Raw genomic sequence first — 24,873 nt, 5'->3', positions numbered from 1 at the left:
CCCCCCGCGCCCAGGTCTCCTCCAGCCGTGGATGCCTTTGACATTATGACCGCAGAGGATTCCACCGCAGCCATGAGCAGCGACTCAGCCGCCGCCGCGTCCTCGGCCAAGGTGCCGGAGGGCGTGGCCGGCGCGCCCAACGAGGCGGCGCTGCTGGCGCTGATGGAGCGCACCGGCTACAGCATGGTGCAGGAGAACGGGCAGCGCAAGTACGGTGGCCCGCCGCCGGGCTGGGAGGGCCCGCACCCGCAGCGCGGCTGCGAGGTCTTCGTGGGCAAGATCCCGCGCGACGTGTACGAGGACGAGCTGGTGCCCGTGTTCGAGGCTGTGGGCCGCATCTACGAGCTGCGCCTCATGATGGACTTCGACGGCAAAAACCGCGGCTACGCCTTCGTCATGTACTGCCACAAGAACGAGGCCAAGCGCGCCGTGCGCGAGCTCAACAACTACGAGATCCGCCCGGGCCGCCTGCTCGGCGTGTGCTGCAGCGTGGACAACTGCCGCCTCTTCATCGGCGGCATCCCCAAGATGAAGAAGCGCGAGGAGATCCTGGAGGAGATCGCCAAGGTTACCGAGGGCGTGCTGGACGTCATCGTCTACGCCAGCGCGGCCGACAAAATGAAGAACCGCGGCTTCGCCTTCGTCGAGTACGAGAGCCACCGTGCCGCCGCCATGGCGCGCCGCAAGCTCATGCCCGGCCGCATCCAGCTCTGGGGCCACCAGATCGCCGTGGACTGGGCCGAGCCCGAGATCGACGTGGACGAGGACGTGATGGAGACCGTGAAGATCCTCTACGTGCGCAACCTCATGATCGAGACCACCGAGGACACCATCAAGAAGAGCTTCGGCCAGTTCAACCCGGGCTGCGTGGAGCGTGTCAAGAAGATTCGCGACTACGCCTTCGTGCACTTTGTCAGCCGCGAGGACGCCGTGCACGCCATGAACAACCTCAACGGCACCGAGCTGGAGGGCTCGTGCCTCGAGGTGACGCTGGCCAAGCCCGTGGACAAGGAGCAGTACTCCCGCTACCAGAAGGCGGCCAAGGGCGGCGGCGCGGCTGAGGTGGCGGTGCAGCAGCCCAGCTACGTGTACTCTTGCGACCCCTATACGCTGGCCTACTATGGCTACCCCTACAACGCGCTCATCGGACCCAATAGAGACTACTTCGTGAAAGGTTAGTGGGGGCTATTCTGCAAGGGGGGCCCCGAGAGCCGCGGGGCCCGGGCCGCGTCAGGGGTGTTGTGGCTGTAATTGGCCGAGCTGGTAGATGGGCTCCTCGCCCCACTCACCCACCCTCGCTTGGGTGTCAGTTGTGGGGTCTGTTCTTGGCTGCCACTTGGGGCATTCACTTCCATAGCACTGAGGGAAATGCAGGCCATTCCTCCGTATGGGGTGAGCGGTGAAATCACGCGGGCATGCAAGCGTTTCTTGCATACTACCTTTGCAGGACCTACCCAGTGTGGGGCTAGTCCGCCAGTCTCTGGGTACTTAGGTTAAAACCTCCTTGTGAAATTAAATCTTAAGGATGTTGGAGGGTAGGAAGCAGGATGTTGTTGGCGTGGTGGTAGTGGTGAACTTATTGGCTAGGGTATAATGAAACCAGGCATTACACGGGGAAACCAGTACCTAGGTTCTGGGTCCTGCTGTCATCAGATTAACTGGCTGTGTGACTTTCATCAGTCCCTTTAACCTCCCTGGGCCAGTTTTCTCACACATAAGATGAGGAAGGCGAACCAACAGATCCCCTTCCAGATCTAACTTCTTTTACAGCTCGTGAATGATGTTCTTTATTGAACTTGTGGTCGCAGTCCTAGGAACTCACCATGCAAGTTCATCTCTTGCATTAAGCAGACATACTTAGGGTAGGAATCTAGGTGGGAATAGAATGTTGGAAGCATCTTCCCAGCTCATTGAAGAGCAGCCTACACATCACCTGCAACTTAGACTCAGGGCAAACACCTAAATGCCAAGAACCTTGAGTTAAGATCTGCCTCTTGCACAGTCACTGTTGGATGCTCATCATTGCGTGTGTTGTTATTATAAGCAGGCAGCGTAAGAGGCCGGGGTCGAGGTGCGGCCGGCAACAGAGCCCCAGGGCCCAGGGGTTCCTACCTCGGGGGATATTCAGCTGGCCGTGGTATATATAGCCGATATCATGAAGGGAAAGGAAAGCAGCAAGAAAAAGGATATGAACTCGTACCGAATTTGGAAATCTCTGCCGTCAATCCAGTTGCCATTAAACCTGGTACAGGTCAGTATAAACCAGAGATAGAATGCATCCATTCAGCCGAAACCCCAGTGCTCTCTTTGAAGTGACCCCAAGATGTCCTCGGGCTCTTTCATTTGCATCTGTGTTCCTCTTCCAACGGGCAGCCGAAGGTTAGGCAAAGACTATGGCCTCCTGGGCCCTTTCCTAGAACTTGAGGGGATGGTCTAGCTCTGATCATGTTCAAGTCAAACTTTCCAGTAGTGGGTTTGATGTCACCAGTTGTTAGGCTGTTTCTCAAGCTGTGACCCAGTAGGCAGAGTTGGAGTGGTGGGGAGGGGCGGAGGAAGACAACGGAAGACTAGGAGGCTCTGCTGTACCTTCTTTGAGCTCAAGCTGTCTTCTCCCTCCTCGAGCCCTATTGCTATACCAGCAGTCAGTGGCCGGAGGGTACAGCTAATCGCCGGTCCTGACAGTTGGTGGAAAGGGTAGAAAATTCCCCTTCGGGAGCACAGAACACAAGTGTCCTTTGTCGTGGTGTTAGAACAAACCAGAACACCTGGGAACAAGGCAGCGGTGCAAGTTTTTGCAGCTGCTCATTTCCTGGATTCTGACTTCCAGCACTCCTCTCTGCCCCTCTCGCTGGATCACTAGATTGGGGGTAGGGACACTCAAGTAATTCAAGCCAGAGACCTTGAACGTTGCTTTCACCTCCAGGCCCCACAAACCAGTTTGCCAGTGTTAATAGTGCCCATTGGTCACCTAACACAAGTTGGGTCTTCTTTCTGATCCTAACTTGCGAGGAACTCCATGAAGAGAGCGTCGTGGCACCAGCTCCCTACTAGCACACATTGCACAGGCATCCAAACATGGGGAAAATTCCTTCGTGGACAGTCAGAGCGATCCTCCTCAGCCCTCTTCCTGGTTTCAGGGAGGGTAGATCGAAGAGCTCTTGGAGAGAATCCTCCCCTTGAAGCTCAGCTACTCTGATTTTCTTCTAGTTGAGGACTATACACTCCCTCCCCTAGCTAAGAGATTCAAGGAATCTGCATTTGGGGCATAGGTTTGCATTGCCACATAGGGCTTAAAAAGCCTTTCCCAGTAGAGCTTCCTTTTGATAATCCAATGATAATTTTTTTTTCCTGTGAAAAAATGTTGTAAGTTCTCAGTCAGGTGACTCCTTACACTGGATTTCCTTATAAATGCCATTGACGCTATAAGCAATGTTAAACTGATCACGTATCTCGCTGTAATGCCATAAAACAGAGCCTGGATATGGGAGTTGTCACTTCTACCTTTTGGAAGAGGGACTCCTGTTGGCAAGTTGCAATAGTTTAAGATTTAACTGGAGAAAAGAACTCTTAAGCCATCTTTAAGTGTATAGTCGTGTCCTGGGGCCTGACGTAGAAGTTCCTATGCACCGATAGCCGAAACAATCCAGAGGTACTCAGTCCAACCCCAGTGTAGCTTAAACTCCTTACTGCCTCAGGTCCCCATCCCCTTGGCCTCTATTTCTAATTCATCCAAAAAATTAAAACTTCTAGTGAAGTATCTGGCCACAAGACCGTATGATTGAAAAGGCAGGTGAAGGATTTTGTTAACGTTTTAGGTCCATTTTATTGAAAGGCCATACCATTGTTTAGCCTACAATCATTTGTTTCTTTACCTCATTATCAAGTCAGCTTGTAGTAGAGTAAATATACCTACAGTTGTAGGAAAAAACATGAATGAAAGCCCCCTCTGTGTATGCATTTTATAGTCTTGCTTAAACACGCCCACATACCACATACTCACAGACTCCCCCAAAACCAGGGCTAGAATTTTTTCCTTGTTACCTCTTTCTGTATGTTAGCATTCATTAACTGCTGTCTGTTTGAGCCCCTGGTTAAAATAGAATCCCTTGAGTAATGTTTGAGCCCCTGGTTAAAGTGGAATCCCTTGGACTTTACTCACAGGAACACATCTTTGAGTTGGCAGGGCCCATCCTAAAACCAGTCACTCTGCTGCTTCGCTACTGAGTGGACATTAGAAAATGAGGGAATTTGCCATTTTTTATTAAGTATTTTTCCTTGAATCAGTAATGCTGAAATCTGAAACACAGAGTGGGGAAGGCATGCACAGACCTCTGAGTTCCCCAGAAGGAAACCCTCCCCAGCACCTGCTTCTTAAAACGTGAAAGCGAAAGGGTGGCGGGTCTGGTAATGAGCCAGGTGAGTGAAGAGGGCCAGCAGGCTCACTCCTGCTCGCACCTGGTGGGCCTCGAGCCTCTGATCTCACTTCTCACTCTGAGCCTCCCCTCTCAGTCAGAAGGCCCTTTCCTGTGCTGTGGGATTCAAGATGAGATTTCTCTGTAGCAGCAGGAGGAAAAATGTTAGTGCAGACACCTAACTCTGGACATCTTTCTGTGAGCATCTGTTGGGAGACTCCTTCCGTACCCACGTGGTTCCTTTTGCGGGTCGAGCAGGGCTCGGGGGACGTACCTGCCAGCTCCCCTCTCTTCTTCCTGGGTAGCGCCTTGGTACCTGGACTCAGGGAGCATCAGTTAGCCGGGGAGGCCCGTGACCACCACACTTGGCTTTGAAAAATAGCAAGAAAGCTGGGGCGCCTGGGTGGCTCAGTTGGTTAAGTGACTGCCTTCGGCTCAGGTCATGATCCCAGGGTCCTGGGATCGAGCCCCGCATCGGGCTCCCTGCTTGGCAGGAAGCCTGCTTCTCCCTCTCCCACTCCCCCTGCTTGTGTTCCCTCTCTCGCTGTCTCTCTCTCTCTGTCAAATAAATAAAATCTTTAAAAAAAGAGAAAAATAGCAAGAAAGCGACGGATCTTCCTCGGGGACTTTCAAGCGATGTGCATTTCCCTGTCCCTTCTCTTGCAGTGGCCATCCCTGCCATCGGGGCCCAGTATTCCATGTTTCAGGCAGCGCCAGCCCCTAAAATGATCGAAGACGGCAAAATCCACACAATGGAGCACATGATCAGCCCCATCGCCGTGCAGCCAGACCCAGCCGCCGCCGCCGCCGCTGTCATTCCCGCCGTGTCAACGCCACCCCCATTCCAGGTAGAGCGCTTGCTGGGGTCTTCGACATCCGACATCCGTGTGGGAGGCCTCCCTTTAGCATGGATTCATTTCCCTGTCGGCAGGAGAATTCGCTGTGTGCCTAGCTCTCTGATGAAGTGTGGGATGGGGCGACAGGAAAAATGGGTCCTGTAAATCATGCCAGGACAGAAAAGTTTCAAATAATAATTGTACTACCCTAATGTCATCACTGTACGAAAGATGGGAAGCCATATGCAAAAATGACACATGTAATTCTTCACGGTGTCATGATATTGTACATACGATTTTTTTTTTTTATGACGCTGGATAATTTTTAACTCAATGTTCTTACTGTTAAGCGGCTGACTCCCAAAGTCCAGGGAGATCGCTCACATCTTCACATTCCAAATTGCAGTTCGAGGAAGATTTTTTTTTTTTTTTTAAGTTCTCTCAGGGCGCCTGGGTGGCTCAGTCGGGTAAGGTTCTGATTCTTGATTTCAGCTCAGAGTCGTGAGATCGCGCCCCACATCGGGCTCTGTGCTCAGAGCAGAGTCTGCCTGAGATTCTGTCTCCCTCTGCCCCTCCCCACCCCAAGATCTCTCTCACTCTCAAATAAATAAATGAATCTTTAAAAAAATAAATAAATAAAGTTCTCTCTCCCCCCACCTGTATATGAATATTTCAGTATGTATATCCATATAAAGGTATATAAGAGTGTGCGTGGAGAGAGAACTATCTGTAGAGATACAGCTGTATGAAGCTTCACAAAATCTGCCTTTAATCCTCTCCTCTAAGCAGACGCAGCCATTCCCACTCCTCCTCCTCCCAGTCCAGTCTTACCGTGCCAGCCTCCTTCCCCACCTTTGCTCACAGCTTCTCTTCTGTGTGGTGTCTTCAGTCTTGTGACTTCTGTAGAATCTTTCCCATCCACCCGAGCCTTGGAAATCCTGTCTCCTGGATGTCTCGTCACTCATGTTATAACTTGGCGTATGATTGCCATTGTGTTCTAGCTCCCCAACTCATGAAGCTCCTCTAGACCGAGAGTTACATCTTATGTTTTCTTTTTATCATCAGGGCATAACACGTAGGGAATACCTATAGACGATAGGTCATTCATCCGAACAAAACCAAACAAAACAATAGAATCTTGTTAAAGCTACTTTTTGTGAGGCAGTGAATCTCAAATACCTTTTCAGTCAACAAAGATACTCAGACCTGGGGCCTCTTCCCTAACTGGATTAGAATTATCCAGGGAATACGTTTACAAAACAGATTCTTAGACTCAAACTCCAGAAGATTCCCACTGGGCAGATCTCACCTGGGGTTCTAGAATCCATGTTTTGTATTGGCTCTTCATGAGGCCGGCTGGTGAGCCACCACACTGGAGTGCTGTCACTTTTGCCTTCTCTGTGCACAGTCTTGACTATGCCAGTCAGAAATGGTCACGCCAGTTGAAGTATATTCATTTATCAGTGGGTCATCAAGTATTCCTTAAGTCTGGACTTAGGAATCGGTTGTAAATGACTCACACTCTAAAATGGCAACTGAGCGTAGCTGCTACTTGTGGACTGACTAATAAATATCTGCAGTAACCTCCAGACAATAGTTGGTGGAATTCTGGTAATAATTTCGAATTTCTCTTTACTAAGAAACTCGTGCACTTTTGTCCTTGGTGTGTAGTGTCCCAAATTCCAGGTCTCGTACTCACGCTGTTCCGGTCTTTTGTCAGTCTCCACTCAGTGTTGCCATCGGGTCTCTGTTCAGAGTCTTTGCTTATGAATTTGTTCAGTAGACAGTCATTATCAGTTGATTCCGATGGAGATTTTCTTCCCCCTGTCCTTCAACATATCCTGCGGAATGCCTGGAGCTACTTACTTTTGAACTCGGGAATGACTTCTTTGAGTATGTGTGGCCTTGGTGCTCATCCGCCAGTCTCAGTTCTCTGCATCCACCCTCTGAGTTCTTTGACCCTGGGCTCTCTGAATGTCTGGCTCTCTACCCCGACTCCTGTGTTCTCTGCCACATTGCAGCAGAAGGAGCAGTAAGCACTACTCATTGGTGAGTAGAACACTTTTCCAAATGGAGCCACACTAGAAATCCGTTCCGAGCATTACTTCCAGAACCTTCCTGTGGAACACCTTCAGTCATACTCCTCTGTCTTGCACGTGCTCAGGGATGTTCCTGCTTAGCCATTTTATATCCTCAATTTCATAAAGGCTTTGTAAGTAATTTAAGAAAATGTTTACTGGCATAGACTTTCTTTTAAATTTATTTCTCAACAGTGTTCTCAATCTTTACAAATCTATGGTATAAGTAGAGCAGAGATAACCATTCCCCTTGGTGAGGTCTTCTCCTCACCTCTCTCCCCCACTCAACTCCCCATGCTCAACCCTTCCAAGCCTAGGTGTTGAGCTGGACCTTAGCACATGGAAAGGTTTCTCACGGGTGCCCTCTTCCCTGCAATTTCATCCCTCTGTGCACTTGTCACTAAATATATGTCCACCCATTTGGAAAAGACTGCTTGTATCTTGCCGTAAGCCACCGTCTTCCCCCTTCTGAAGTTTCTCTCTTGCCAATGAGATACTCGTTGTTTCAGTGTTGTAGGAGACGAGATAATACAGGGCTAAAAGTGCAGGCTCCAGAGTCACACATTTCATTGCTTAAAAGCTGTGTCACCTTGTGCAGGTCATTTAACACATCCAAACCGCTCCGTATAATCATAGTACCAACTTCACTGGTGGTTGTGATGATTCCATAACGTCATACAAATAAGGCACTTAGAATAGTGCCTGGCAGACCACAGTCCCTCGGTTGTTGTTATCATTTAGTAGAATTACTATTTTGGTTACAGTGGAAAAATGGCTCTTAGATGGTGACTTCCTTTGAATGTAATTTTGTGACTCTCCTTTGCAAATTTTGTAAATGAATGATAACTAATTCCCTTACGAAAATCCAGGAAGAACTCATTTTTAAAAATCGAATTCTCCATTTCGTGTATCCTGAATTGTTTACTTTGACGCTGCATGAAGACATAGAGGCCATAGCAACGTTTACTGCAGGGTATTCTGAGGAACATAAAGCACACTAGGTATTTTGTTAAGTGTGTGTTTTATTTTATCACAAATCCCCCTTTCCATAAAGCATCTCACAGAACTGGCTCCAGAGCAAACCCTTTGGGAAATACTGAACCACAGGCTTCACTCTTTATACCTGTTTGCTTGGAAAACATAGCATGTCAGGCTTTCAAGTAGAGAAGAGCAAGTGGCAGGGACTCTGATGGAGTCCGTGGTGGCATCTGCCGTGAGGCAGCTGTAGCGAGCTTGCCTTTCCCTACTTCCTTTTCCTGTGGAAACTCCTCCTCATCCTTCAAGATCCACCTCAAATGTCTCTGCTTCCACGATGCTTCCTCCAGCTTCCCAAGTGAGTTGGTTCCTTTTCTAAGCCTCTACACCCATCTGTACAGTTGACCCTTGAACAACACAAGGGTTAGGTGTGCCCCCCCCATGCAGTTTTAGATAAATCCCTATGAAACTTTTGACTCCGCCACAACTTAACTACTAACAGCCTGCTGTTGTCCAGAAGGCTTACTGAGAACATAAACAGTCGATGAAACATAGATTGTGTATATTATATGAATTATATACTGCATTGTTACAGGAGAGTAAACTAAAGAAAAGAAAATGGGTAAGAAAATCATAAGCGAGAGAAAGTACATACATAGCTGAACTTAGCGGAAAAAATCCACATAGAAGTGGACCCACTCAGTTCAAACCCGTGTGGTTCAAGGGTCAACTGTATATATCGTGGGTGTCATACCTTAGGTGGGAGATGGTCGAAATCATCAATCACACTTACTGAAAATTGTCTGTGGTCACACGGTTTTTAGGTCACAGCTTAAAAAGCTGCGCCTACGGAGATCTCTACCCTGGGTTCTGTAACATTGTCACTGTCTGTTGTCCTCTCCCGTTTTTGAAGCACCATGTTCCGTCAGTTAAATAAGAGTTGAGGCGGCTGGTGTGTATTTTAGGGACCATATTTTTAATTACAGTGAGATCAACTGAGCAAAGGGTAGATTCTCCACTCCCTTTTCTAGCTGGCTCTGGGGCATAGGCCGCTGGAAAGGAATGGCAAGATCGACGATTCCAGCGTATTTAAACTTTCCCTTAGCTTGGCAGTTCCGTCACTTTGACCAGTTGAACTCGGAGCCTTGAGGATGCAACTCCAGCTTACCTTAATGGCCCTTACACCGCCTTCCCTTACAACAATTATTTATTTTGCCCGTCTGCCTCCCTGTCCTGAGAATGAAAACCTTTGCCTTCACCTCTCCCTGTGTCGCACCCTGGGGAACGGGAAGAACGAATGGAGCCAGGGCCTGCATGGGCTGACTCCATGGGACGGGCACCACTGTGCGGTCAGTAAGGAGCCTTTCTGTCTCTCCCCCTCAGGGCCGCCCGATTACCCCAGTGTACACGGTGGCTCCGAACATTCAGAGAATTCCCACTGCTGGGATCTACGGGGCCAGTTACGTGCCGTTCGCTGCTCCAGCCACTGCCACAATCGCCACACTACAGAAGAATGCGGCCGCCGCCGTCTACGGAGGCTACGCGGGCTACATACCTCAGGCCTTCCCCGCCGCTGCTATTCAGGTGCCCATCCATGACATCTACCAGACATACTGACACTGGTGAGGAGAGTGGAGGCAGACCACAAACTACCCGTGAAGGAACACTTTACTATTTATGAAGAAAGAACGTGTGGGATTAGCATACTCACGAAACCTGAAAGTGAAGAATGTTATCCAATATCACCCTGAAAGATTTTATATTCATGAAGTTTCCACTAGTTGTGTTGTTTTTCTTTTTTTTTTTTAAAGACTGTTTTCAACTTAGCCCTTGTTCATACATTTCTAAGAGACTTGTAACGGTTCATGCCTTAATACCATCTCTCAAAAATTTGTATGCCGTAGTATGTTTGTATAGAGGTTTTTTGTTTTTGTATTTTTAAGGATATATTTTCAGTATGAAGGTTATTTTCTTAACTTCTACACTCCAGAGATTTCTATTTTGTAGTACCTTCGATAATATATCAACTATATATTGAAAAGCACATTTGAGCAGCTAGGGAACTGTTTTGAAAAATAGATTCAATATTTAAAGATACAAACAGTAGTGCTTTAAAATACTACATAAGATGTTATTTTAAAAGTTATACTAGAAAGTGCAATTTTAAAGTGAGTAAAATCTCTATTTCAGCTGCATTAAGGGTTGATGGTGTTACCACGTGTTAAGAAGATGGTTCTACTATTTTTTTTTTTTTTTAAAGAAAGTAAACACTCGATCTCTCTTTAAGCCCACGTTGAAAAGACTTGTCACACTTCTAAGTCCAAACACTGGAAAGCTCTCACCTGCCACCATTACCCTGTTTCCCCGCTCCTTCTCCATGTGTCTTGCCCTCCCCAACCCCCTACTCATTCCTTCCTTCCTATCCCCAGCCCCACCTCCAAGTTTGGCAAGTCTAGGGCAAATGAATTCCTCTGATAGAACTTTGATGGCTTTTATACTTCTTCCTGGGTTTTTGTGGGGTTTTTTTTGTTTTGTTGTGGGTTTTTCTTTTTGTCTTGGTTAGAGAGGTATTTTCAATAGCAGAGTGTGCATAAGCACAAGATTGTAATACTTTCCATAAGACATTTTTGCATAGCTATTTAATGTCTCATATAAAACCTTAGTTCCTTTTCTAATGCTTTTATTTTATTCGTTTTTGGAGTATGAGTTTGTAGAGACAGTGAATGTTGTTGTCGGCAAGGCCCCCGGAGACTCTTGTCGCAGAAAGTTATGCTTCTAGCTGCCTTATCATGTTTCAATGCAAATTGTCTGTGGTCGTCAAGGGTATTGGAAATATTATGTTTATTGAGCAGGGCTTTCCTCTGTTGCTGTGCACGCGGTAGGTGAGCCGACTTGGGGTGCGCACATCCAGGAGGAGGAGGAGAGACCTGTAGAAGTTAAAAGATAGCTTGTAAATAATCTAATGCTGGTTTTTAGTTGTTTAATGTTGCAGAAGTTCTTGGTATATAGTTTAATGCAGAGTGAAACCATTTTATTTCAATGTTATTAAAAAGTTTTGTTTATTATTAGGAAGTAAATGTATTGTTGCAGTGTTGTGCCTGTTTCAAGGCTTTTGTTTAGCAGAGTGAATGTAAAATACAGTAAAATGTTAAGATTGTCATCTGCTTTATAAAATACATCAACTTGGAACTTTTTTTTAAAGGCTCCATCAAGGAATTGAGGTGTGCAATAGGTAGCAAGGACACAGTTGGGTGTTTATGTCACATTAGAGATCTATAAAATCTTTCCACTCACTGAATTTTTGCTAATGGCTGAATTCTTATTTATGGATTAATAATAGGATCATGCCTTTAGCAAGTATTTTAGTTTTGTTTTAAATTTTAAATTAAGAGATTCCCAAATGCCTTTTCCCTCCCCCTCATCTTAGGGTGGGATGAATTTTTTATATATAAGCAATATTTATTTAACTATTCTGTAAAATTATTGAGTGCCTACAAAGGCCTTTAAACATTTCTAACATTTCTTTCCATCGTTCTTAAATGACATAAAATAATCGTGCAATGTTCCTGATGATGTACCCAGCAAGCTGCATCCAAACTCGAATCTGTTGGAATGAGTAATCCAACAAAATGCAATTTGGATCAGATCCTCATCCCTTGACTCGGTGTGAAAGAACTTCCAGTGAAGGATTGTCACAGAGTTCACTGGATGAGACTCTGACCTAGCAGTCTTACTGTATTTTACATATGCCTGTAAATTATTTGCAAAAAAATAATAATAATGAAAAGAAAAATTGATATCTTAACATGGCAACTACCAAACTACCTTAAAAACAGATATCGGTGAGCCTCCTTTCTATGGTCTGTTTCTGTTTCAAAACCATTTCACGTACACTACTGAGGTAAGTTTATAACTTGAAATGTGAACTTTTTTTTTTAAGGGTTAAGAACAAACTAAATGTTAAAAAAAAAAAAGCTTTAGTGTTCTCTGTTTTCAAACATTGCTAGTAGTTTAGTTATCTTTAGTTGCTTTGTATTTGAAAAGCTTTTAAGTTTATTTAGATCTTTCTCCATTTACAATACATTCTTAGGATGTATGTAGTAAATAAAGCTTTCTTTAAAGCAGTTTCGAGACCTTATTTTAAATTGTGTTTTCTTTATACTGATTTTTTTTTCCCTAACAAAATTAGAGAAACCCTTACGGTATGGAAGGAAGCAACTAGTTCAGTATTTTCAGCCAGAGAAACCAGCAAGTTACTCTCGTGTTTTTGGCTTGGAATTACATTGAAGATGGGTTATATAGTAAAAATTGTGCATTATCAGTATCATCAAACTTGAGCTTAGGTGGTTGAAGGTTAAGCACCGAAATTCTACTCAACATCTGGACTGGAATAGGATGTGACTAAGCCTGTCATTGCTGTCAGTCCCGATGGTTATGATCCCAAGAGCTCCACACTCAGACCTCTATAAATGGAAGCAGTTGATGTGACATTGAGTTTGTTTGGTGATCTTGTGAACATGCTGGGTGACCTGAAGGTCCGTCACTGCATTCAGAAACCAAAGCCTTGTGTTCCTCATTTTCACAGTGCACAGCAAGGTTAGCTGGATACTTCCTTCCCTTCTCTCTAGAGAGCATCACTAACTTCAGACATTGTCCATTAGCAAAGCCAATCAAATCGTTCAAGGGCAGGTGATAGGTTGTCAATAGAATTACTTCTAAAGCACTTGCCCCACATGGCTTTACCATTGATTAAGAATTTTATCTTTTAGTCTTGAGCGGTCTGGGTTACGGCCTTCCTTCTCACATTTCTGGGAATGGTAACTTCTTGCTTCCTCTTAAAAAGATAAAGCTCTTTTTTAGAGGCAGGAGGGACCAGCAAACATCCCAAGATGACAGATCATTAGGCAATATTTTCAAGGGCAACAAGATCTGCTGGTTTCTTTTTGTTCTAGGAGAAGAGTACAGATGCTCTTCAAATTGCAGAACCACAGAGTTTGATCTCATTAGAAAAAGAATAATCATGTAAAATGTGTTATCACACTTCTACCAGGTGCCAGGGTTGGTTCTGTGTGCTTATAGCAACCACAGCATGAATAAGCCCACAAAATCGTGCACGAGCAGAGCTTACATTCCGGTGGGAGAACGCAGATTGAGCAGATAAACAGCATGGTGGGTAGGGACAAATGCTATGATGACGTGACTCATTGGGCTCTTTGGCTTCCGTAATCTCATGTGGACCTCACAAAAACTCAGTGAAGTAAGCAGTGTAACTGGCCAAAGTCACACAGCTGGTAAGGACCTGGACTGAAATCTGTGCTCAGATTCCAAGTCCCGGATTCTTGCCAACAGTACACTGACCCTGGAAGTGGATAAAACCAGTCATGCCAACAGCCCACCTCAGAGACCAGAGAAAGAAAAGCAAAGCTGCTCTACGAGTACAGTTTTCCATTGGGTTCTAGTATGGTTCCGTATGCGGCCTCTTTCCTTGGATGAGACCTGAAGGCCAAATGGCTGAGAATGCCTCTTCTCAGCCTGCAAGACCTCGCAGCTCTACGGAGAGCTGCTAAAAATGTCCACGCTGGGAGATTTAAGGAATTCTATCTACAAGGCTGTGCCAGAGATGGTAGAGAAGGCTAAAGAACTGTCATAGGAAGTCAGCTATACCCTTCTGAATCTTCACTAGAATAGGTGCCCCACTTTTTTATTCCGAAAATATCTGTCATGACAATATACTTAAGCAGTTATTTAGTTGAAAGTCAGAACAGTTAGAAAACAAAGCTCTGGTTTTATTTTCTAGTGAAGGATAATCCCATAACAGTCCAACATACACCAGATGCTGTTACATGGCACGCACTGTGTGTGGCGTGTTTTGTTAGCTATAATTGACCTTCCCGGCTTATTAAACTCTGTTTTAAGGATATTAGAGTGCTTGGCTATTGAACAGAAATATATATAGAATATTATCTCAATTATTACCTTACAAGTCTTCTGGGCACTCAGCTTCTACCAGAGTTGGGTTTTTGTTTTTTCTTTTTTAACATGAAATGTGACATTTTGGCATGGCTGTTTTGATGAAATGACATTTTGACACCATGACCCTTAAAAAAAAAAAAAAAACACATCTTCAGCTTTTATAAAAATGACTGGGTAGGCTGATACAGACGTACTCACTTTATCCCTGCCCTACCACTTTCTTGACACATTCCCCATCTCTGACCACCCAAGGTCAAGGGCAGGATTAGGCTTCAGTACAAAATGAGGTTCAGGAGACCTCCACAAAGTGTTGTGCTTCAATTTCAAGTTCTAAGCTGTTGGACTGGATACAGCCTTTTCTTTCTCCTCTTTTCCCTTTTCGGTGATCCCTTCCTAGATATTCATTATTCCTCTGTCTCCTAACTTCTTACACCAATTTACCTGGAAAAAATCTGGTTGCCCAAAGACTTGCCTCTGTGGACAAACACCCTGACCTTGTGGAACAAGGCTGGGTTTGTAGTCCATCTCCCTGGGCGTTAAAACCCCAGCTTTGCTAGTTACCAGACATGTGACTTCAAAAAAGACGCCTTGCCTCTCTGAGCACCAGTTTCTTTACTGGTAAAATATATAATAATAATAATCCAGACCTCACAATGTTATTGCATAAGTCAGATGAATTAATGGACCTGGTATGTTGTAGGCACTCAAGAAACACATTTCCTTTCCCTTCCCCTGTAGTGGAATGCATTCTGCTATATTAACTCTATTAAGCCTTTCTGTTTTATCCCTTTTGATTCCTTTTTGTTTTCATTGGTTCATAAACATTTATTGAATGCCAATTGTGTGCCAGGACAGCATGAGGCATTGGAGAGACAACAATCAACAAAATTGACCCTCTGCCCTCCAGAAACACCCAGGTGTGATAAGATAGTGTTGCAAGCGCTATGAAGTGGGAGGGGGCAGCCCCCCGTAGGCTTGGGCAGGGGGTGAAGAAGGACTGGGGGAAAGAAGTCACATCTGAGCAAAGATCTATAGAATGAATAGGAGTTAGGGCAGCTGAGCAGAGAGAAGAGGGAACAGGAAGTAGCCAGGTGTAGAAGGAAAAAAAACATGGAATTGTCAGGTACCCGGAACAAGCTGAGTATGGCTATCTCAGAGAAAGAGAAAGGGTGTGCAGTGAAGAAACTCAACCTTTGTCCCGTTCAACATTAAACAGGGTTCATGGGCCTGTGTTAGCTGTAGAAGGAAGAGATTTGGCCCCTAAAACAAGGTAGTGGGAAGAACGCTACATCATTCTTCCTTAGAACTTTGAGTTCCAGAAAATGGCGGAGCCCTGCATTTACTAAACTGCCGAGAAACCTAGCTTTCTCTCAGTCAACAGCATGGTGCATCTGAGCACTCCCCCTAGTGGGCAACTCCCACCGTTTTGTCTTCCTGGTCCCAGGCGATGCCCACCAACCTTAATCTTGTGGTGGAGAGTTTATGGGGTCAGCCAGGGCTCTTAGGGTTCCCCACCCCTTCCTTCCTTAGGTCCACTTTCCAGCCTCTGGAACCTTCCTCCCTTTCCTCTCGGAAATCAGACTATAGCTACATGTACTGGCCAGGGTTTCCCCACTCTCCTTGTGGCAGCCCCACAGACACGCAGACTTCTCAGCAAAGGTGAGGGAGGCCTATAGTCCTCCACAGGACTGTGAGGGCAGAGCACGGTTTCAAGGAAAATCTTCCAGGACTCACTGGCTTCCTCGGGGGGCTTATATTTTCCTGTGACTCTGTTCCACACAATTATACCCACAACCAAATGCAACACCAAACCCTGCATTTGCAAGAAATATGACCTTTCCTGAGCTAATTTTTAGCCATCCTTCTTTCTTGGCTTGCTCTACTTTGTTTGTCAAAATTTTCCATTAATGATTAACCAACCACGAGGCTTAAATAGGCCTTAGTCATTCTGAGGCAGGTAAGACAAGTTGCTGAAGTCCAGTTGTTTCTGAGATGACCTTGCTGGGAGCCCTGGGTCAAGACTTTTGAGCTTATGGTATTAGGATAACACTGGGCCATTCCAGTTTGCTTGTTGCAGGGAATTTTTCTCTCTGTTTTCAGGACCTTTATTCTAAAGAGTGGTGGTACCAGGAAATGGTATTTCTATCAGCCTCACCAGCTTCACCCCAACCCTGATTCAAATATGGCCACTTGATACTTTCTCAATCTTACACAAAGTGCTAAGCAACCCCAGCTCCTGACAGGCCCTTAATCTCCCCTTTCCAAATAAGATGCGCCCCTAAGAGGAGAAATTCTGGAAATGTGGCTGAGTCTAAATACGCTCTAGCATTTCTTGAAGGAAGCATTCAGAGCATAAGAGACGATAAAGAAAATAATCTATTTTGCATCATTTCCTGACACCTAAGTGCAAATATCCCTTGCTCTCTGTATTTCTTCTTATTCCTCATTTTCCTTATTCTTTGGAATAATGTTGAAGACTTAGAGGGTGTTCATTCAGCAAGAGGTAAGAATAATTTAGGAGTGTAATGAACTAACAGTAACTCCTATGCTGATTGAAGGCTTACTATATGTCGTGTAGTTTACATGGATTAAAAAAACTTTATTAAAAATAATGTGGATCTAGAATTGTGCACATATCACATATAGCTTGAAGAATGTTCAGAAACAGTATATCCATGTCACCAGCATCCAGGTAAGAGACATGACCACCATGCCAGAAGATTCCCTATGGCCCCATCCAGTCACTACCTCCTCCCCAAGGGTAACCACTGCTCTGACCTCTAACAGCACAGATTAGTTTCACATGGGTCATTTTTCTCATACTTGAGATCACTGCTACTATCATCCCTTTTAGAGATAAAAAGCAAGGAGGCAGAGAGAGGTTTAATAACTTCCCCCAAGGTCACATAGCTGGTAAGTGAAGAGCCTGAATTTGAACACAGACTAACTCCAGAGTTGGGGACAAGGGTTTGTGTCTGGGTGAGTAGTCGAGGGTGGGTAATTATCATATACCCATTTTGTAAGGAGTTAAGTAATTTGTTCTTCTAGAAGTTTATGCTGATCTCCTAACAGAGTCACTTCACCATAAAGGTCGTTGGAAAGGAGAGAATAAAAACCCAGCACACATGGTGGAGGATGGGGCACGAAACCTTTAGAAGTTTCTGGGCCCTGCGGGATTGTCCTTCTTTTATTCCCCCATGGCTCCAAATCTCTTGCACTCCAGCGTCCCTTGTATAGAACTCCACTCTCAGGAAGGGAAGGAATTTTTCATTTTTCATTTTCATTTTTCACTAAGGGCAAATCCCTTGTTCAGTAAACTGAGGAGTAAAGTTCTAATTTTGGCATTTAAGGCTATACCCAGGAGGATAAAGAGAATAACTAAGGATCAGGAGGTCCTCCAACTGTGCATGAGCATGTACCACAAAGGCAGCCCAGAGGGAGGTCAGCCTAGGAAGTCTGAGTTGCCAGGGGCCAAATAATTAGACCCTTGGAGAGTTAATTGAATAATGTTAAGGACCAATGGCCCGTGTATGAGACATACTGAATAAAATCCTAGAAAGACATGCCACTCAAGGGAACTTCTTTATTCTAAAATGGTGATATTATCAGCTTACCTTTGAATAGCATTTCACTGTCCACAGAAGGCTGTCTTCAGCTCTACCTCACTTGAGCCTCAGGACAATCCCTAAGACAGTTACAAAAGATATTCTTCTCCTTCCTTTTCTCCTCTTCATTCATTTGTTTATTCAACAAATGTATTTTGGGTTTTTTTTGTTTTTTGGGTTTTTTTTTTTTTTGAGCATCTGTTATGTGCCAGGCATTGTGGTGGGACCTAAAGAAACAATAGTGAACCTTATCTCCATGTTATCAAGGAAGAAATTGTGACCCAGAGAGGATACATGGCTTGCCCAAGATGACAGTGATACTCTAAATTAAATAATATGGCGTGACTGTGAGGTGCCAAAGACTTTAAACACAGTGTCTCACTAAGACCTCATGACAACTCTATGAGGCAGTTACCATTATTTTAAGTCCCATAAATGACTGCCAAGGCTTCACAGCTGTGGGTGGAAAAGCCACCATTCACACCCTTGTTGGGTCGACTCGGGAAATGAGAGCATTTCAAAGGATAAGAGCGCTATGGTTCTGAGGGAGTCTGGAAAGTGACTTGGTTGGCTCAGCATCAGCCCTACATTTTGGGTGCAACAGATACATCGGTGCGTCTCTCAGAACAGCTTTTTCACCCAAATGTTAAATACGTCCATTCAAAAAGAACTTGGAATTTGAAGTTTTAAAGAACATACCACACTAGCTTGACACTTTCATTTAAACACTCTACCCCGAATAGAGCTAGGATATCCCACTGACGGAAGGGAGATTGAAGACTTCACTTCCGCTTTCCCGGAATGTTCCCCCTGGTATCTGAGAGTTCATGTACTTCTTTCCCCCCAAGTTTGATCTCACCATGGGGTAATCGCATGAGGGAGTGTCTGGCTCCTTGTGTTTTGAGATTTCCACAATAAGAGACAGCATCCTATTTTCTCTACGGAGCACCAGCAGTACCTAGTACCATGTTGTAAGGACAATGGTGGCACAGACAGCCTCCTCGTGGGTCTCCCCGCCTCCATTCTTACTCCCTTTCCACTTTCCATTCACCCTCCACACCATAGCCAGAGTGATCTTCCTAAAATCAAACCTGAATGACACGTCAAAAACCTTCAGTGGCATTGCCTTGTTGACTGTACGAAGTTCAGACACTAGCTTACAGCACACACAGCCCTCTATAATCTGGTCCCTGGGCATTCATCTAGAATTACCTCCTGCCAGTCACAGGCAGAACTGATATTCAGACAATATGCTCCAGTAGGGCCTTTCCAACCATTTATCTCCAGTGGCCCCTCTGGCCAGAGGCCATGTTGGTGGCTGAAGATGTGGACTATGTTCTTTTCATCTGATTACCATTCTCTCCCATTAAAACAAACTATCTTCGTTCTTTTTAGAAGTTCTCTTCTTACCTCTACATGTCCACCTAACAAACTTCCATTCATTCACTGAACATTTATTGAGCATCAGTTATATAGTAAACATTGTGCAAGGCATTCAGGATAGAGAGCTGAAAGTGCCGCTCTCAAGAAAGTTCTGGTGCAGTGGGAGAACTGTTATGCTTATGGGGTACCAAGGAGGGATACTTAAGCCAGACTCAGGGTTCAGGGAACTATTCCTGGAGAAGGGGAAACTATGCTGGGTTCTGAAGGCTGAGAGGGGGCAGAAGGACTTGTGATAAAGGGAGCCATGGGCCTGTAAACAGCATAAAAGAAGTAAAGCCTAAATAGGGGTGAGGCTGGTGATGTGAGTTTGAAGAGAGAGGCTGCTGGTTTTGTGTGTGTGTGTGTGCGTGCGTGTGTGTGTGTGTGTGTGTTATAGGGGAGGTGCATGCAGAGCAGAATTGGCCATTCAGGAGTAAGATCCATCCTGAGCATGGTGGGGAATCAATAATTCATTTTCATCAAGGAAATGACTTGATCAGAATTGCATCTTAGAGAGAATGTTCTGGCCAGAGTATGGAGAATAGACAGGAAGGGAAGGATAAAAGAAAGGGAGATCGTTTCGGAGACTGTTGCAGGATACTGATGAGAGATGATAGTGGGCTGGACTAAGGCACTAGCAAATGGGCTGGTGACAGAATGAACTCAAGAGGTGTTAAGTTAAAGTCAATAAACTTTGGTGACTAGTTAGTGATGGGACAACGGGAAATGGAAAATAACTCCAAGTATCTGGCCTGGATAATTGGGGGGGTAGTGGTGCAGTTTTATACGGCTAACATCATGTAGCCCTGTGTTAAGTACTTAACAGAAATTGGCACATTTAATCCTCTTAACAACTCCATGAGATATTATTCTTCTTGATGTTTTTAAGTTAGGGTCAGGGTTAGGGTATATGCTTGGTATCCTGCAGTTCAGAGACCTCTTCAGAGAATAAAACCCCGGGCTCCTGCTGGAGTGAGAATAGACATGGCAGCCATTTACCCAGCTGAAGCAAGGAGGGGGTTGGGGGCTCTAAATACTCTTTAAATAGATATTCAATTCGTCCTTCTGTTTTTTACATGAGATACTATTCTTACCCCACTTTGTAAATAAGGAACCTGAGTCATAGAGAGATTAAATAAGTTATCCAAGGTCACACAGGCAGCAAGTGACAGAATCAGGATTTAGACTCAGACAGTCTGACTACAGGATCCACAACCTTTTTTTTTTTAAAGATTTTATTTATTTATTTGACAGAAAGGGAGAGAGAGAGCACAAGCAGGGGGAGCGGCAGGCAGAGGGAGAGGCAGAAAGAAGCTATCTGCTGAGCAGAGAGCCCGATGCAGGGCTCGATCCCAGGACCCCAGAATCATGACCTGAGCCAAAGGCAGATGCTAAACCGACTGAGCCACCCAGGTGCCCCAACACAATCTTTTTTTTTTTAATTTTTTAATTTTTTAAAAGATTTTATTTATTTATTTATTTATTTATTTATTTATTTATTTGAGAGAGAGAGCATGTGGGGCAGGGTGGGAAGGGGCAGAGGAAGGAGAAAGAATCTCAAGCAGACGCCACTGCTGAGTGCAGAGCTTAACGTGGGGCTTGATCTCACAATCCTGAGATCACAACCTGAGTTGAAACCAAGAGTAGAGTGCTTAACCAACTGCACCACCCAGGCACCCCCAGAATCCACATTCTTAACCAGATCCCTGGATTGCAATTTACTTAACTGAAGAGTATAGAGGGAGTAGCACATTTGGTTAAGCACTTGACAAGCTCACTTTGGAGATGTACTGAACTTGAAACACCTGTAGAGAATCCAGGCCAAGTCCAGAAGGTAATTGGCTACATAAAAGTGGGTTAAAACTATGGGTTTTAAAAGGATGACCCTTTATAATGAAATATTACCTCTGGAAAATTTCTTTTTTAAAAAATATTTTATTTATTTACTTGCGAGAGAGAGCGCACCAGAGAGTATAAGAGGTGGAGAGGGCTGCCCATTGTGCAGGGAGCCTGATGTAGGGATCCATCCCAGGACCCTGAGATCATGACCTGAGCCAAAGGCAGATGCTTAACCGACTGAGCCACCCAGGCACCCCTACTTCTGGAAAATTTCAGTGGATGCATTTTTCATTTGCCTTAATCATGGTGTTCTGCGACTCCCCATACCTGGGATAATGGGATTCAGTGATTCAAAGAGTGAGAGACCAGCCAGGAGGTCAGTTTCTTTTCAGTCCATTGTAAGACAATAGTTTTGAAAGTCAGGTATTATCAAAAGAGAAGCAGAATTTTTGAATTGTGACAGCTCCCTTTTCAAGGGCCCGTTCTGTCAAGTCAGACTATTGAGCACTGTCATGATGGTTCAGCTGAGAGCCCATGGGTATCAGCCAATAGCCACTCTGATTGATCAACATCCGCTGTGATCTCTGGATTCTGTGTCATGCCCACCCAACACGGAGAAGGAGGAGGCAAAATGTAGGAGGGAGATTAGGAAATCAGTGGCAAAATTCCAGTCCAGAGTCAAAAAAAAACTTGGCAAGAGGATGAGCATAGATTTTTAAAATATTTTGGTGCAAGATGAGATAATCCAAAATCCATTCCGTTGTATGGATATACCACATTTTGTTTATCCATTCAATAGTTGATGGACATTTGTATTGTTTCTCCTTTTTGGCTGTTATGAATAATGTTGCTATGAATATTCATGTACAAGTTTTTGTTTGAACACTTGTTTCAGTTCTCCTGGGTATGTACCTACCTAGGAGTACAATTGCTACCTCATATAGAAATTCTATGTTTAATTTTTGAGGAACCGCCAAACTGTTTTGCATAACAATTGCACCATTTTACATTCCCACCAGCAATGTATGAGGGTTATAATTTCTCCATATCCTTGCCAATACTTTTTTATCTTTCTTTCTTTCTTTTTATTATAGCCAACCTAGTGGATGTGAAGTGGTATCTCATTGAGGTTTTGAGTTGCATTTCCCTGATGACTAACGATGTTGAGAATGTTTTCATGTTTATCGACCATTTCTGTATCTTCTTTGGAGAAATTTGTATTCAAGTTCTTTACCTTAACAACTGAGCCACCCAGGCGCCCCTCTTTACTCATTTTTAATAGGGTTGTCTTTTTGTTGTTGAGTTGTGAAAGTTCTTTATAGATTCTGGATACCAAACCCATTTCAAATATATGATTTGCAAATATTTTCTCCCATTCTGTGGGTTACCTTTTCACTTTCTTGATGATGTGCTGTGATGAAAAATTTTTAATTGTGATAAAGTCCAATTTATCCTTTTTTTTTCTTTTGTTGCTTGTGCTTTTGGTGTCATACCTAAGAATCCATTGCCAAATTTCCCAGATCATGAAGATTTTTCTCTCTGATTTCTTCGGTGCTATCACCAAATGCAGAGTTGGGAGGAAAGTGTAATAATCTAGCATTTTTTTGGTATTTCCACCACACAGATAAAATAGGTGTAACTAACCTTATTCAGGTGTTGAGTATTTATTACCTTTTTATTTATTTATTTATTTTTTAGGATTTTATTCATTTGTCAGAGAGAGAGCACACAAGCAGGGGGAGCAGCAGGGAGAGAGGGAGAAGCAGTCTTCCCACTGAGCAAGGAGCCCAATGCAGGACTCGATCCCAGAACCCTGGGATCATGACCTGAACTAAAGGCAAACACTTAACTGACTGAGCCACCCAGGAGTCCCTATTTATTACCTTTTTAAATATAATTTATTTCATTATAAGTTTATATAATTTGATTTTTAATAATGGCTGTCTTTAGCGATTTGTTCACAAAATTCCTGAAAATTTACCAATCAACTGTCATGAGGGATCACCAGCCAGCTCCAGACTGGGCTGGAGACATGCTTTGAGCTAAGGGGACACATTTCTTGGCATGAACAAAAGAGCATGGGCAATGAGTTCAGATGTACCTCTCAGACTTAATTCTTGTGAGAATTTGGGCAAGCCACTGAATCTCAGCTTCTTCATCAATAAAATGAAATGGTAATATGAATCTCTCAAGTTTGTGATAAAGCTTAGAGATGAATACGTAGAATCTGATCCGTAAGAATTGCTCAAAAATGCTAGTTTAATATTATTTTGCCATAGCTTTAAGCATAGCTTCAACTTTCCTTTGTACTCAGAGAGACACTTGAGAGTCCCCCAGGGTACAATGGGGAGTTCCCAAGTCCCACATGAGGTATAGCTTTTGGGTGAGGACACAGATGCAAATAAATTTCACTCCTTATACACTTTGCAGGGGCAGAGCCTTGGAAATCTTGCCCCGGGCAGTTTGGGAGGAGGGGAAGCACAGTATCAGGCTCATGGCCACCCTAGAAATTAAAGAATCAGATTATGATTATGTTGTGTCCCTATAAGGCCTTCGTGGCTCCTCAAATATATTTCTGACAGACTGCTCAGAAGCTTGACAATTCTACCCTTTACTTTTCCAGGGTGTTACCTGAAGGGAGCAAGAGTTGGCCCTGTGCACATCAGAGGGATCAGCTTATCAAGCAGCCTGGAGGGCAGAGAGCAGGGCCCCAGGGAAATGTCACTTTCTGGATCAGAGGGAAGGAGGACTGGGGGCAAAGTTTCTGGCCTAGAGGAAGGCTTTTCAGGAGGCTGTCGGGACATGAAGGAAGGAAAAGATACCAAGCCATGGTGAGGGGTATACGAGCAAGAAGAGACACAAAACCTGTCCCCACCTCCCAGAGCTGCATGGAGCCTCTGATTTCACATCACCCCGTGAGAAAGCTAACATCCTCTTTGCGTTTCTGTGCCCTCAACGGCAAGTGCCAGGGACACAGTTAAGCAGGAAGTCAATGCACAGCGGATGGCACCTGATCCACCTTCAACTCGTTTGTCAACATTTCACAGCCTCTTTGGAGAGGCCTGTGGAAAGATGAGCTGAGAAGTATAATCCTTTCGCCCCAGGGAGGCCAGGTGCTTTTCCCCCTCGTTACTGGCCACTTACGAAACAGCAGATGCAACCTGTCACCGTTTGGATATGGAAAATCCAGCACTCCGCCAGCCCCACCAGCAGGATTCTAATTCAGAGAATGGTGTCCAAGAGAGTGTCCAGGAACCTGGCTTTGTTGTGCTGAGGTAGGGGACCCTGAGCAAGTCACTTGGCTTCTCTAGTCTTCCTTATTCTTTCTGCCAATTAGAGGTAATAGTACCTCCGGGCAAGGTTTACATACCTCCAGTAAAATGCTTTGCCCAATGGTAGGTAATGTCATGTACATTCAATAAATTGGAGCAACGGGTATTATTACTACCGCCTGTGTGATCTTGGGCAAATTATTTCATCTATTTGGATCTTAGTTTCCTCATTTGTGTATTGTGGGTCTGATGATCTCAGAGGCATCTCAGGGTCTAGCATTCTATTATTCCATGACAAACAAGGTTCTTTGCCTGGGCTCTTGTAGGCAGGCCTATCTGTGGCAAAAGGTTAGGCCATTGGCTGTTGCTGTTGCAATGCTCAGATAGCAAAGAACTTGGAGAGTAGAGAAGACTTGTTTACCTCTCCCCTTGAACAGAGTTTTAAGGCTCTGGGACAAGAG

The 24,873-nt window shown here is 44.7% G+C and overlaps 1 protein-coding gene across 3 annotated transcripts; it reads left to right on the top strand.

Annotated features, from left to right (window-relative positions):
• Nucleotides 1-24,588, top strand: RBM47 (RNA binding motif protein 47). 3 transcript variants are annotated; one of them, XM_025887637.2, is made up of 5 exons: nucleotides 1-1,174; nucleotides 2,045-2,251; nucleotides 5,079-5,260; nucleotides 9,685-9,885; nucleotides 23,764-24,588. In XM_025887637.2, exons 1-5 carry the CDS (start codon nucleotides 46-48, stop codon nucleotides 23,773-23,775), a joined length of 1,731 nt encoding a protein of 576 aa, XP_025743422.1. In that variant the 5' UTR covers nucleotides 1-45; the 3' UTR covers nucleotides 23,776-24,588. The 3 variants fall into 3 exon arrangements, with proteins under 3 accessions (XP_025743422.1, XP_025743421.1, XP_025743420.1); XM_025887636.2 differs by lacking the exon at nucleotides 23,764-24,588 and having other exon boundaries at nucleotides 2-1,174; nucleotides 2,048-2,251; nucleotides 9,685-12,432; XM_025887635.2 differs by lacking the exon at nucleotides 23,764-24,588 and having other exon boundaries at nucleotides 2-1,174; nucleotides 9,685-12,432.
• The last annotated feature ends 285 nt before the right edge of the window (nucleotides 24,589-24,873 follow it).

Source organism: Callorhinus ursinus, unplaced genomic scaffold, assembly GCF_003265705.2.
Source record: "Callorhinus ursinus isolate GAN/ISIS: 27379988/994484 unplaced genomic scaffold, GSC_fseal_2.0 scaffold4, whole genome shotgun sequence".
NCBI classification, from domain to species: domain Eukaryota; kingdom Metazoa; phylum Chordata; class Mammalia; order Carnivora; family Otariidae; genus Callorhinus; species Callorhinus ursinus.
This window is presented reverse-complemented; position numbering and strand designations above follow the sequence as displayed.

Excerpts from the sequence above, each read along its gene's own strand:
- RBM47 (XM_025887635.2), top strand. The coding sequence starts at position 46 with ATGACCGCAGAGGATTCCACCGCAGCCATGAGCAGCGACTCAGCCGCC. Across the intron at positions 1,175-2,044 it reads TAGAGACTACTTCGTGAAAG|CAGGCAGCGTAAGAGGCCGG; the intron begins GTTAGTGGGGGC and ends TGTTATTATAAG. Across the intron at positions 2,252-5,078 it reads TGCCATTAAACCTGGTACAG|TGGCCATCCCTGCCATCGGG; the intron begins GTCAGTATAAAC and ends CTTCTCTTGCAG.